At 50.5% G+C, this 13,276-nt stretch overlaps 1 protein-coding gene across 2 annotated transcripts; it reads right to left on the bottom strand.

The window, feature by feature from the left end:
* Nucleotides 1–4,363: 4,363 nt before the first annotated feature.
* On the bottom strand, nucleotides 4,364–10,389 carry CHCT1 (CHD1 helical C-terminal domain containing 1). 2 transcript variants are annotated; one of them, XM_062617040.1, is made up of 5 exons: nucleotides 10,208–10,389; nucleotides 9,309–9,437; nucleotides 8,111–8,286; nucleotides 7,497–7,596; nucleotides 4,364–4,648 (listed from the first exon to the last, which is right to left on the bottom strand). In XM_062617040.1, the coding sequence occupies exons 1-5, from the start codon at nucleotides 10,283–10,285 to the stop codon at nucleotides 4,379–4,381; spliced, it is 753 nt and encodes a 250-aa protein (XP_062473024.1). In that variant the 5' UTR covers nucleotides 10,286–10,389; the 3' UTR covers nucleotides 4,364–4,378. The 2 variants fall into 2 exon arrangements, with proteins under 2 accessions (XP_062473024.1, XP_062473025.1); XM_062617041.1 differs by lacking the exon at nucleotides 4,364–4,648 and adding an exon at nucleotides 7,215–7,412 and having other exon boundaries at nucleotides 10,208–10,386.
* Nucleotides 10,390–13,276: the final 2,887 nt, after the last annotated feature.

The following is a 13,276-nucleotide window of genomic DNA, read 5'->3' as shown; positions in this document are numbered from 1 at the left end:
CTTAAAACTTTGCTTCCAACAAACAGCTGCCCCTTGCCGCAACGTGTCTAAGAGTGGGTGTTTGGCTGTTTCTGCCTTGTCACAGTAAGCCAGAGCGAGGTTAGGAGTTGAGTTGAGCTGATCCAGCTCCTGGGGCTGCCTTTGTTGTCTCCTTTGGGCTCTGTTGCCCACGTTAGCTTTGTCCTGGCCTGTGGCTGTGCTGGCCAAGCTTTCTTGAGCAAGATGACTGGGTTTCCATAGCTCTCTGACCACGCAGCTTTGGGGGTACTTCCATTGTAGCTGGCCCCTTTTGTTTTGTGTTTGATACCCTTTATACTGAGTTGTAAACGTGGCTGCCTTGTCACCGAGGACCTTCTGGTACTAATGCTTTCCCCTGAGGTGGCCACGGGGATGCGGAGTCTTTCATCCAGGTGAGCAGGCACAGGCCAAAAGCATTTTCTGTGTCTGCCTGAGCACAGGACGGGTTGGAGGCAGCGTTTCTGGAGCTTTTGTTGTGAACCCCTCAGGTGTGAGAGGTGTGTGTTGGTGGTAAATGAGCTGTAACCCCCCAGCCATGCAGGGGCTCCTGCCACAGGTCTGCCATTTCCATTCCAGAAACGCCTCCGAACACCCGGCCCCTGAGTGCAGCCCAGAGATGCTGCACCCTGAGGAGCCCAGTGAGGTCTGTGCCAGGTTCAGCTCTTGTGAAGCAAGGCTGGCTCCAGAGGCGGCCGTGCTGACACCCTCAGGGCTGTGGCCTTGCCCGTTGCGGCTGTGCAGCCCGTCTGTAGGGTCCATGCAAATGGAAATGGGTGAAGGATGCCAGGCCTGGGGCATCTCTGTGTGTTCCTGCAGCTTTCTCAGCGCTTTCCCTCTTCCCCAGGGAAACGCTGATATTTGGGGAGTGCTGAAGCCAAACTGCCCGGCACAAACCAACAAAAGCAGACAACAAAAGCGTCTTTGCTTCGGCCACTAAGAAGGAAGAATCAACAACAGCAACCCCAAAACTGCTTCTGCCCAGGCACAAGGGACCTGGTGTTGAACACGTGGAGGTACGAGGCCGTCCTGCTGCTGCCTGTGGAGTGAAGCGAAGCTGCCTCCCAGCAATGACTTTGTTCCCTGGGTGAGTTGGAGCAGAGTCCCAAACCCTGCCATGGGCAAGGATCAGGCTCTTCCCCGTGCCAACAGAATTCACCATAATTCCCCCTAAGCCAGGCTGCAGCGAGGTGCTGGGGCAGGCCGGCTGCTTGCAGTGGGGGTGGCCTTGGGGTTATGCTCTCTTGGCTGTCCCAAAGCACAGGAAGCTCCTCCTGGCTGGCAGAAGGTCTGGTGCATCCCGGACAGGAACAGCTCCTGTCCCGGGGGTGTCCCTGCAGGGTGACAGCCTGCCACCAGGCGCCACGGCTGCGGGCTTCTGCTTGTGCTTGATAGCTCTGGTTCCCCACTGAACAGAGCTTCCTATGGCACAACATGTGGGCTTTACTGTTCCGGATTTAACTGCCAGCCATGGCCTCCGCTGGCATCTCTTCAGGCTGTGGTTTGGGGGGGGGGGGGATGGGGTTTTGTGTCTCTTCTTTTTTCCCTTGGTTCTACGTTACTCTTTGAGCCAGGGTTGTGCAATGCTTCCTTGAATTCCCCGGTGCTCCGTTTCAATGGAAGAGAGCAAGCAGCCCGAGTTAGGAAACGTGCATGGAGCACTACTGCCTTGGTAGCACCCCTGCTGCCAACTTCCACAATTAAACAGCAGGAAAAAGCAATCCCTGTAGTATCCGTGAGTAGCACTGGTGCATCCTTTAGTTGACACCAAAGGTTTTCTTACCGTGCACTTAGAGCAGGGAGCTCCGAAGGTGAAACCTTTTCCCTTTCCCTCTGTCATCTGGTCAGGAAACTGAGGTCATTGCTGGCAGAGCTCAGTTTTCCGTGAGAGCTTTCCCATCGTGTCTAAGTCACCTCAAGTCCTACTGGAAAAGTTACACATCCAAGTCCTGAGCAGGCTTTAATCTTGCTCAGCTCTGTCTTAACCCACGGTGGCACTTCGAGGGCACGCAGTATGTTTCTGAAGCAGCCACATGCACTTCTCTGTTTGGGTCACAGCGTGTGCTCCGGAGGAAGGTCACAACCTGCAGCTGGAAGAAGCATTCCATTACCTGAAGGAGACTCCTCGTGTGCTGCTGCTGAGCCAGGTCTGGGAGGAGCTGAACCCGCTGCCCGGTGAAGGTGCCCTGTGCCATCCTCCTTCCCAGCCTCAAGCGCGCCCTTGGCAGCGGTGCCTCCGTGGCAGAGCTCCTGCCAAGGCCTGTGGGTGCGAGCCAAGATGCCTTTTCAGAAGGAAATCTGTTGTCTTGGTTCTAAAAATGGCCTGCGTCGTCTGCCCTTCCACTGGGAGCTGGGGGGGGTTCCTCTTGCTTGGGCTCAGAGCTGAGGCCAGTAACTAAGCCCCTGCCCACCCATCCCTGCTTTGGCACGCAGGAAGGAAGGATCTCTGGGGTTTTTTGACTGGTCACACTGTAGGATTTCTATGCCAAGCTGTTGATCTCTCTGATGCTTCCTTAAGTCCTGGGTTCCGCTGTAAATCAAACCTAGCCAACCCTGAAGCCCCAACCAACCAGTTCTGTTGCTATTTTCTTGCTATTCCTGTCCTGAAGCATCAGCTCTCAGATAAGTCTCTGCAGCAGCGGCAGCAGGCAAAGAGGGCTACAGCCACCCCAGTGTGGATCAATGGGTGCCAGCTGCAGATGTGCCAAGGACACCGGTGTGAGTACAGGCCAAACGCGTGGCTGTTGTTTGCCCAGAACAGTTACAAATGGCAAGTGTGTGTGGAGCAGTTATGAAACTTCTTTTAACCAGGGTATTTTCCATACTGGTCTCTTTCCCTCTTTCATTCCCTGCTCCCCAGTCAGTGACTGCTGACCATGTGTAGGGTTTGTGTGTGTGTGTGAGCAGAAATGAGCAGGGAACAGATCCTGCTCTCCTCAGGAAAGGGTTTCTGCCATAGTAAGGAGAGAAGCAGCTGTTTGCTTCCTGACAAGCACTGCTCTTCCATTACTGGGGTTTATGCAAAAAGAACGATGTAGGAAAGGTAGATCTGATACTTCACACATCCCCTGTTGAGCCTCAGTGCTGATGCACTGTTAGGAACCTCCAGGATAAGAATAAATAAGATCACATGGTTTAAAACAACCTGTTTTTCATTGTGCTTGGGTCCAGGCTTGTTGCTACGACGCTGCGGGTGTTTCAGTATTTGGTGGATTCAGGGAACCATGGAGACTGTTTTTATTCCCTGCTCTTTATTCCGGTGCTGAGGCTGCAGTAACCAGCTCCTGTGCTCCCCTTCCCTCTGCAGTGCTCTGGGAACCTTAAAAACAACAGAAAAGACACAAAGTAAATGGAAGGTGTAACTCCTCTGGGCAGCCTTGTCTCCCACAGGAGCTGGTACGGCTGTGCCCTGGCCGTCCCCTGGGGCTTTACTGCTTGGAGCCTGCACGTGCTTCAATCCCAATCCCTTCAATCCCACTGGGCTGCTCCTGCTGGCGAGCAGCCCCCAGCCCCAAACCCTTGCTGTGGTCGTTGCACTTCAGCTGTGCTAATTTCTGGTGTTCCATGCGCTGTGTGTCCGCGATGCATTCACCAGCGTAGGGATCGGTGGGGTGGTATTTTCTCCATCCCTACAGTGGAGCAGACAAGCAGAGGAGGATTGCCTGGAGTCACAGAGCCAGCAGGTTACTGTGGGACTCCTACTCAGCCTCCTGCATCAGGCCGTCTAGCTCTTGCTTTTCTGACTTGGTTTATGAGTTTGGATGTGAAGTGCTCCCTCAGAGCTGTTACACACCAGATTGGACTCTTTTTAGAAGTAAATAGACTGGGGAGGAAAGAGATGAAAAGCAAGATGCTTATGAGTGCATGAGAACTCCCACAGGACATGTGATTGCATTTTAGCAGCTTGAAAATAGGCTTATGTGGGACAAATCCTCCTTCCACAGGCAGACCGTGGCACCTGTTTGTGGCAAAGCTGATCTTGTCAGCAATTGCTTCTAATGTCCCTTTCTCCATCCCCCCTTGAGGGTTTGCGTGTGGCGGAGTCCTGGCTGGAGTCAACAGACTGCTTTGCAAACGCCCTTCCTACAGGTTGGTCTGCATTTTTGCTCTGGAAGACAAAGTGTGTGGCTTTGCTGGGTGGGCCCAAAGGCAAACCACAACTATGCTCTGAGCATCCAGACTGCTATGTAAAGACACGCTAATGAATGCCGACTGACATGCGCCAACGAAGAGGCATCTTCTTCCTTACTACTGCCTTGTGCTATAGTAGCTTCTCTTACTGCTGTCTTCCCTACTCCTATGTCTCTTCGCTGAGTAGCAGTTCAACCTACCTGGCTCCTCCAGCTCCACCACTGACTGCTCTTCACCTCCTGGGCCTCTGGCAAAAATGCCAAGTTTCAATGCCTCTCCTGGGGCAGGAAGATGCTTTTCCTGCTTGGTGCCGATGCCACTGCCTGAGCTCACCTGCCATTCCTGCCGCTGGGCGTTGACTTGGCAGTTGTGCTGATGGTGACTGTCTCTTTGACCTGGCTGCTCCTGCAGGTCTCTCTGTCCCTCCTTGGAGACCCCGTCTGGTGTAAAGCCAATTCAGTTCCTCTTCTGAACATGGGGTTTCCGAAGGGCAGCATAATTGCTTAAAAACAAGAAGGGAGCAACCACAAAGAACACTTTAAAAGATATTTATATGAGCAACCACCACACACTGACTCATGCTTGGGCAATAACTCTTGCTTAACCGTGGTCCTGTTGCGTGGCCAGCTGAGAAATGACTGTACTGACCGCACAGATCCTCACCTGGCAGGGTTTGTTCCTTGCAGTTGAGATCTGAGACCCCATCCGACCCAGCAGCCAGTCCTGGTGTAGCCACTGCAGAGCTGTGTTCTCTGTGCTGTCGCTGGTCCCCTGCGTTGGTGCCCAGCTCAGCTCAGCTCAGCTCAGCTCTCTTTGCAGCTTGGCTTACACAGCCCAGGCTACCCAAGCACCTAAAGATGTGTGTTTCGACACAAGAACCCTTCTCTCACGGTAGGGACAGCACTGTCCTTCTTCAGGCACTTCGGGCGGCTCGTCAGTGGCTGCGAGCGCTCCTGGGTGGCTGCATCTGAACAGAGGCTCGAGTGTGTGCGATGGGACACGGGCACTGCTCAGCCCCGCTCCGCCCGGGCGGGGGCTGCTGTGGACGGGTGTGCGCTGCCGCTGGATGTCACTGTCGCTTTATGGCACTGTATGCTGGGAGGGCGGCACACGGGCGGCGATGGGTCCCTGCCCTGGGCATCCTAAGGGTGGTGGGAGGGTAGCATGGAGCTGGGTGCAGAGCAGCTGCTGCGCTGCGCCTCCTTCCCAGAGGCAATCCCAGAGAGAAGGGTTTTTGCAATGCCAGTGTTCGTGCTGTTTGACTTGCTTTAAAAAACCAAGCAATGCTTCCAAAGCCTCAGAGAGCCCACAAGACTTCGTTCTTTACTCTCTTAGACTGAGACATGGGGCTGATTTCTACAGCTTTGAGCAGCGTACAGGCACCAGCGGGTTGCAAAGGGAAACGATGCTCTCTTCTAGCTCTGAGAAGCAGCTCTGGTATTTTCACCAAGTCTGAAGGCAGGGACTTGGGACCAGTGTTTGAATTCAGACGTGGTTGATTGGTTTGGTTCTAATTAAAAACAAGCAAACAAACAGAAGCCTAAAAGCCCAAATGTGAGGCAAGGGGACACAGCTCCCTAATTTCAAGAGGACTGGTGAGAAAGACTAACAGATGGCTGCTCGCTTGCCTCTCTCCTGGACCAAACCTCACAACGTTGTCAAATCACCACACTGACAACCTCAATCGCTTGCTAATTAAATATTGTTTCTGTATTCTTATGCTCACTCATCTAAAGAACGAGGCATTTCCAAATAACCTATTTCTGTTGTGCCGAGCATGCCGATCCCCCCTGGATCCACAGCCTGTTGTTTATGCTCTAGCAGGGAGCCGACTGCTGTTCCCTTCCCACAAAGGGCGAAAGATGCTTATTTTTCTCCCACTTGTCTTGCATAACAAAAGGCATTTGTCAACCCTTACATAACGGCAGGATTTGTCACTTCTTTTAGGAGGCAGCCTGGTCCCCAGCGTGGCACAGCCATGGCTCCTCGGTACACGCCGGAGTGTCCCAATAGCACACAATGCAGCGTGACTAATGCTTGTCACCCACTGTTTGGGTTTTTCTTCCCCCTCTCCTCCTTGGACACTAAGATGTGTCATTTGGTTGTGGCTTTTATTTAGGGGAGCAAAAAGGATGGGAAGGTGTTGGGGGGGGGGTACTGGGTCTTTAATACTTGTTCCAAGGTGGCAGTGGGGAGCTACCATCAGTTCTGTGTGCTGCAGGAGCAGTGGGGCTTGTCCTTAGCCAGGTCATGTCCTGGGCTCAGCAGAGCCTCTGAGAAGGGCCATGCTGGAAATGGAGCTCAATTTCCCCCTCCTCAGCACTCACAAGTGGAAGGGAGCAGGAATGCCTGTTCCCTCCTGGGACTGCCAGTTGCTTTTTTAATATCTCCCAATTAATCTCTTGTGTCTTTGCCAGCAACAGGCATTTGTTGGGCATTTTTGTTTCTTTATGATCGGTTTGATTTCCTCAGCGTTGGAACATCTTTATGGAGCCTTAGAAATAAATAAATAGTTCTGTTCCCCGTAAACTAAAAGCAAAACCTGCACGGCTGGCTTCCTCCTTGCTCTCTGACTGCAGGAGAGAGCTGTTTACCTGTGGCCTCAAACTTATTTATGGCCTTATCACTGCCAGCTATCAGATGACCACAGCTCCCTTTTTAACACGAAGCAAGCAGTGTCCTGGTGACCCAACAAGCTCTCGCCTGCTGCTCGTTTCTGATTTACTGGGAGCAATTTCCCAGTTGATTCCTCTCTGTTTCTCATTGTAGACCTGGTCTTCATTATTTCTTAATATATTTCTGAAAGTGTGTGTTTCTCGTGGACCTTTGAACCTCCTGGTGTACTCAGCCTTTGCTCAGCAGATATGTTTATGGTTGGTTATGAGACTGCTCACATGGGTTAACCCTTTGGAGTCAGTGTTCTTGGGAAGCCACTGGTTGCAGTTTCCCTTTATAGCTGATGCTCAGACACAGAAATCAGCTTTGGCTAACACGGGCTGCACCTGAACCAGTCGCTTGTTTCAAAGTTTAACTATTACACCATTAGATAAAACTATGGATCAAATCTGGTCTGTAAAGCCTGACTAGAAACGTGGCATCAGAAACAGCTCCCAAAATTGTAATCCATTGTGCTGAGGCAACCAGCCCTGCTTCCTAGTGCCAGCCAGGGAGGGCAACTGGTGCCTGTGATAGCTCAGTGCCTGCGTTATGCTAGGAACTGGCAATATCTTCAGGATCTGTGGCCTTCTCCTTTGACATGGATCAATCTGTGTAAGCTGCATGGAAGTTATCCCTTAAAGTTATCACAGCAGGAACACCTTATGGCTGTATTAACTTTTCTATTTGCTTACTTGAAACTTATCCATTTGGTTTTTCTTGATGCACACGTACATCTTCTCCAACTGATCTGCTTCCAGCTCTGAGAAGAGGGAGACAAACTGCCATAACTTCCTTGGGAAAAGAAAGACATGTGGATTGTGTGAGTACAAACTTCATCCTCTTCCTCACCTGCTCCCTAGTTCTGGCTCGGCAAGTGTAGCCACTGACATACCCTTTGCACAGATTTTTGCCCTATTTCCTTCCCCCCCCCCCCAACCATATAAACTTTCAAAGAACTGCTTCCCTAAGCATGGGAAGGGTTACCTACTAACTCAGGTGGCTACGTAGGAGCCCCTTTACTTGCAAAGGGATGTTGCTGATGGGCAGCACATTAAAATTGGCCTTGTGCAGGGCAGGACTAGGTACCACATGGCCTGTGCTAAAATCACCTGCTAGATCTGTGAGTATTTGGCAGTTGGAGCAGCTCTACAAGCCTCCTGTAGACACCCAACCTGATTTCCAGTGCCTCAAATACATGGCCAAAGCAAGCGTCTAAACGCCCGCAGGGAGCAGCAGGGGCAGGAGCCGACCACGCTGGGAGCATCGCAGTGGGGTACCACCATGCCAGGTAAGAGGAGACCCTTACTTCTGCCAGCGTGCGACTTCTGAGGCTCTGCAGAACTTGTGGAGAAACCGATCGATGCAGTTCCCAGTTATGGCCAAACTTTCCTTGACGTGCTTCAGTCTTTTCTTCATGAGGTGGTGCTGGGACAAATTCAGTTTCCGAAGGGATGACTTAAAGGGTCTCAAAACCTCCTTGCACTGCAAAAAAACACTCTATATAAATTGTTGGCATAGGTGTTCAGCACTTCAAATGCAGGTGTCAGGCGTTCCCTTTCACTAAATAAACTGATTAAATAGCTGGGCAGGAAGCCCTGAAGGAGTGTTGTGTTTAGGTGTCTCCTGTATAGACATGGGGGACCTGACGTGGGTCTTCAGCAGGACCTCCGTCAAGCACTCCCACTGCTCTGCAGGAGTTGCTCCTGCACATCCCAAGGTTGGTGATGCCGTAGGCAAAGCATGCCAAAGGTGATGCGAAAGCGAATTGAGTGATTTCCAAGACTGGGAATTCCTTTTTAACATTGTGGGGTGAAAGGTATAAATTTCAGGCTACAAACTAGCTGCTGTTCTGCAAGGAGGGGGAAAGGAAACTGCTTTCCTGCTTCTTCTCATGCTGCTTCTTCCTGTGGCCAAACCTGGGATGTGGTGCAAACATTCACACGTGATGCAAGAGCAAACCCTGTGCCTGGATGCCCTCCCTTTTGTGCATCTTTTTGTCTGTTGTGTGCACTAGACCATGAATGGGGCCATGTGTGGTTATGCCATATACCAGGAACAGGAAGGTTATCTGCCATGCTGGGGGAGGATGGGATGGGATGGAGCTTTGGTAGCTGCAGTGGAAGTGATGCAGAGGAACCAAACCACTTTAGCCAAGGAAGCACATGGTGTCATGAGAAGTGATAACATAGCAGTACTTGTTCCCATAAACCAAGCTGTGTTTGTGAAATGGGATTATTTGTTGGTTGGTTGGGGTTTTTTGGGGGGAGGTTGTGTGTTTGGGGTTTGTTTTTTTGTTTTTAAACTAAAAGTGCTGCAGTGTGCCCAAGACTGGAAAACGATGAGGAGGTAAAAGGTTTTAGACATGGAAGAAAGCTACGGAATGAAGTCTTGTGTTCTTTTTTATCTCCCTCTGCCAGGCTCCTGCGTTCCACTTGCTCCCTCCCTCTCAAAACCCTGGGATTCCGCTGACTTTTCCTACAGCTAAATGCTACCCAGTATCTCACAACTTTAAAGGTGTCCTTATCAAGGCCCTCTGCGCAACAGATGAGTGGGGCCTTGAGTGGTGGGGCACTCTCGCTGCCTGTTCCAAGGGCTGCCTCCTTCGCTGCGCCAGACAGGTCCTCCTCTGCCGTCTGCAAATTGCCAAAGGCATAGGTTAGTTTTCCAGTTCATACACATCTTGCATCCTCTCTCTGAAAGCTGCCAAGGACAACCCCTGTCCTAGGACTCAGAAGCATTTCTCTTCCTGCCAGATCATTTCAGATTGGGTTTTCAAAGGTGCTTAATGAAGCTAGGTATTCTATTATAATTAAAAGTCCATAAGACTTTTCAAGGTGCCTACTTGAAATCCCTTTTGGAAATCCTACCTCTGATAAATTACAAGGTAAACAATGGCCACTGGTTTCTAATGGCATTAATCAAACATGGGCTGAGAGCCACTTGTTAAGTGGAAATACGTGGTTACAATGGGCTCATTGTAATGCCACACTGCTCCAAGCACAGCTGTATTGATGGCAAAGGTACTGTGGCCAACCTGCTGCAAAGCCAGACTGGAAACAAAAATCCTCAGCCACTGAACTTGCATCTCCCAGTCTGGGAAAGGGGATATTTTCTCTTGCAAGGGGCGATGGCTGTTTCCTTTGTGTCACCATTTGTGTAGGTAGCTCCTCCACTCATCTTTTGGAAAGCAACTCCTACATAACTGACTTAAACACAAGTTTGCGTTGCCTTATAAAACATGCTGAAGTGTGTATGAAGATAAGTCCTTTCCTCTCTGACATGCTCTGCTTCACTGGAAGATTACTTCTCTGCAACTCGCATCCCAAACCACATTTCAGAGGTGAGACTGAAGCTGGGCTCTGCTTTGCTCCCACTATGTGCCAGTCTCCATGCCCATGCTCACCTGGTCAGCTGTGCTGTCCTTGCTGCAGTCCCTGGCCATGGCTCCATCCACTTCATCCTTAAAGCCTGTCTCCTCCATGGCACGCAGACCTCCTCTCCCTTCCCTGGGACCTCACTTGTGACACGTAGAAGGAGAACTGCCACAGAACCATGTTTGCACCAGGGTGTGCTGGGGTAACCAGGGTACCCGGACACCGGTTCTAAGTTCCATCAACAATGGCAACTGCTGAGACCGGCCAACCCCACAACCCCACGGCCCTCTGGGGCAAAGTCACCTCTCCCCTGCTCCCCAGTTTTGCCATTGATTTCTGGTCTTAAGAAAATAGGCAGAACCCCCTGGATTTTCCCCTTGCTGGTAGTGGTCAGGATATTCGATGCTGTCAATGGCTCCTGTAGGCAATGGGAGGGAAATGTCCCTTGCTTTCTTTGTTTGCGTATGTGGGAGCTTGGTGGCATCTCTGAGGCTCTTGGTTGGTGCTGGGTTTGCCCCTGCCGTGAGCTCAGCACCTGTAACTGTGCATCAGTGGAGACTGTTTTGGCCTCTAAACGTGGCACAGAGTGCTTTCTCTTTGAGTCACACACGTGGCTGTGTGTGCTGCGTCGGCTGTGCATGAGAAAGGGTGCAGCTCCTGGTGTGACCAATCAGTTTTCCTTTATGGCTTGTGCCACTAGCAAGTTCAATGCAGGCCTTTCTCCAACTCTTCTACTGCATCTGCTGAGCTGCAGGGAAGCACCAGCCCCAAGAGAAAGCCAGGCTTACATGGGGCTGGGGATGATTTCTGTCACAGAAGCAGTCCTGTTTGAGGAGGTGAAGAGTTGCAACCAGGAAAAGGGACTTCAGGCTGCATCCTAGGTGTTTTTCAGGGCACTGGTTGGAGTTGAGACCTCAGTTCTCATTACAGTGTAATGGAAATTCAGGGTTACTTTCTTCACAGATGGCAGTGAAAGCCAGCAGCAGGGAGATCTCACTCTCCTGGGTAACATCTCTTTTAAAGCTCCCCTTAGAATAAATTGCACTTGCCAGGAAGAAGTCTGGAAAGGCTTTGGAGTTAAAAGGACTTTGATTTGGAAATTTACTTCAAGGAGAAATGCTTTCACAAAGATGTGCTGGGCTCCCATCGTGCCCTGACCAGTCAGACAAGTGCGATTGTTCTGTCCCTTGGACAATTACTGTAAGTGCTGCAGCTGTGATTCAGCTGTACTCCTGTGCCACGTCGCTTCTGGCACCGGGAGTCATCTCAAGGGCTGTACAAAGGCCCCCTCTCTCTGAGCCTCCCTCCCAGGCATGGCTGTGTGGAGGGACCAGCACTGCTCCTGGCAGAAGTTCGGATGCTTTTTGGTCAAGCATTTCTCTGTGCAGCCAGAGATGCTGAGCACCTCCTGAGCCAAATGCCTTGGGAAAGCACCTATTGATGGGCCTTGAAACAGAGACAGGTTCTTGTTTTCAGGCTGCCTTAGGTAAGTTTGACCTTTCCCCATGACTGAATTCAATAATGACAAAAGTCTAGTACGACAAGCCCTCACCTAAAGATGTCTGCAGCATTTTCCCTCCTGTGTCTGCTTTACTTCCTCCCCCATATCTATCTGAAGTTTTGCTGTCAGCTCTCTGACGCAGGAGCCTTACACAGGCAGGAGCTGAGCTGATGCAAAGACAATTAACTTCTAATGCTTTGCAGTTAGGTTTGCTTTGACCACCTGAGGTATGTTACAACTTGTTTAACCTGCACTAGGATTTTACAGTATGTTATGTATTATTTAACATAAGGTAAGCTATGCAGAACAAAGCAGTGCACTCAGCACAGGTAAATGTACCTATGCTGCTTCAGCCTGATTGTTGGGAGGACTATGCTGGAGATGGTTTGGTTGAAAGGGATGTTGAGAATGCAGCTTGTTACCAACACCACTTGTTACCAAACACCCTCTTTTTGTGTTTGCTGCCTGCAGTCATGACATCTGTCCCCAGCATGGCACACACCTCCCCTCCTTTATACCTCTAAAGGTTTAACAAAGAAGTTGCCAGCTTATGTTCTCACCCCTCAAGACAGCGTATTGAAGGGTAGCATGTTTCAGGCTTACAGGAGCACAAGAGAAATGAAGCTTCTTCAGCACAAGCTTTCACACACATTAGCAGCTAGATTAAAAGCCCTTTAGGAGCCCTAGGGAAGTACATCAGTTGTTAGCGTAGGCATAACCCATATTTGCATGGCCATATCTGTGTCCTTGTGAGATTACAGCTTCCACACAGCATGTGACCGCTGCATGGAGTGACTCTCTTGGCTTATCATGTGTACACTTCAGTGTTTCAGAGGACAAAGAAGGCCTTGAGTTCCCCTTGAAAATCCCAGTCTTTGTTCTTCTACCTTTCAGTGTATGCTCCACTCAGAGCTCAGCCAAAGCCACAAACGTACAAACAGAAGGTATAGTTGGAGTTTCCTGGCCAGTCTACATCTGAGGATCTCACTGTCTTTAGGAGTTGTCCATTAACCTGGCTCACAGTGGAGCAATGATTTTAGTAGTCCTCTCCAGATTAGCTGGTGTAGTGGCAGAGCAGAAGACTAGACTGCTGAGGTTGCAAAATGCCTTTTTTCATGGTTGAACTGCACAGTAATGTTCAAAGCTATACTTTGACCAAACAGCTACAAACCTTCCCTGTCTGAACCTGAACTTTTTTGGGTAGCACTGAGTCAGATTTCAGTTCATTCTCTTCATCATGTTTGTCTGGTGGACAAGTCAGCTGCTGTGAGACCAGGCATGAGATGTGCCTTTGAGTCCTTGAAGACTGCGGGTGTTTCCCCTCCACCTGCCCCTCTAGAGGACAAAGCTGCTTTTTCCTCTGAAGCTTATCATGTCAGAAGATGGCATAACCCAGACCACCACATCAATGTAAATCTGTTGGATTACATTGCCTACTTAAGGGCAAGAGTCCTTTGAAACAATGTTCTGACTGGATGGGGAAAAGTCAGGAGTACAAACAGATCATGTATCTCGGATTTCTCCCCTTGGAGGAAAGGAAGCCTAAGTGCCAATGAAACACACTGTACTGTAACACTGCACCTTAGGGAAAACTGCT

This window comes from Pezoporus occidentalis, unplaced genomic scaffold (genome assembly GCF_034315485.1).
Source record: "Pezoporus occidentalis ecotype Australia unplaced genomic scaffold, CSIRO_AGI_Poc_V1 ctg192, whole genome shotgun sequence".
Taxonomy (NCBI): domain Eukaryota; kingdom Metazoa; phylum Chordata; class Aves; order Psittaciformes; family Psittacidae; genus Pezoporus; species Pezoporus occidentalis.
The sequence above is the reverse complement of the archived record's forward strand: the minus strand, read 5'-3'. Positions and strand labels throughout refer to the sequence as shown.

Coding starts and splice junctions, on each gene's coding strand:
- CHCT1 (XM_062617040.1), bottom strand. CDS start 10,285: ATGGAGGAGACAGGCTTTAAGGATGAAGTGGATGGAGCCATGGCCAGG. Junction 7,597..8,110: donor GAAGTCGCACGCTGGCAGAA/GTAAGGGTCTCC, acceptor TCTTTTCCCAAG/GAAGTTATGGCAGTTTGTCT. Junction 4,649..7,496: donor ACCAAATGGATAAGTTTCAA/GTAAGCAAATAG, acceptor CTTGTTTTTAAG/CAATTATGCTGCCCTTCGGA.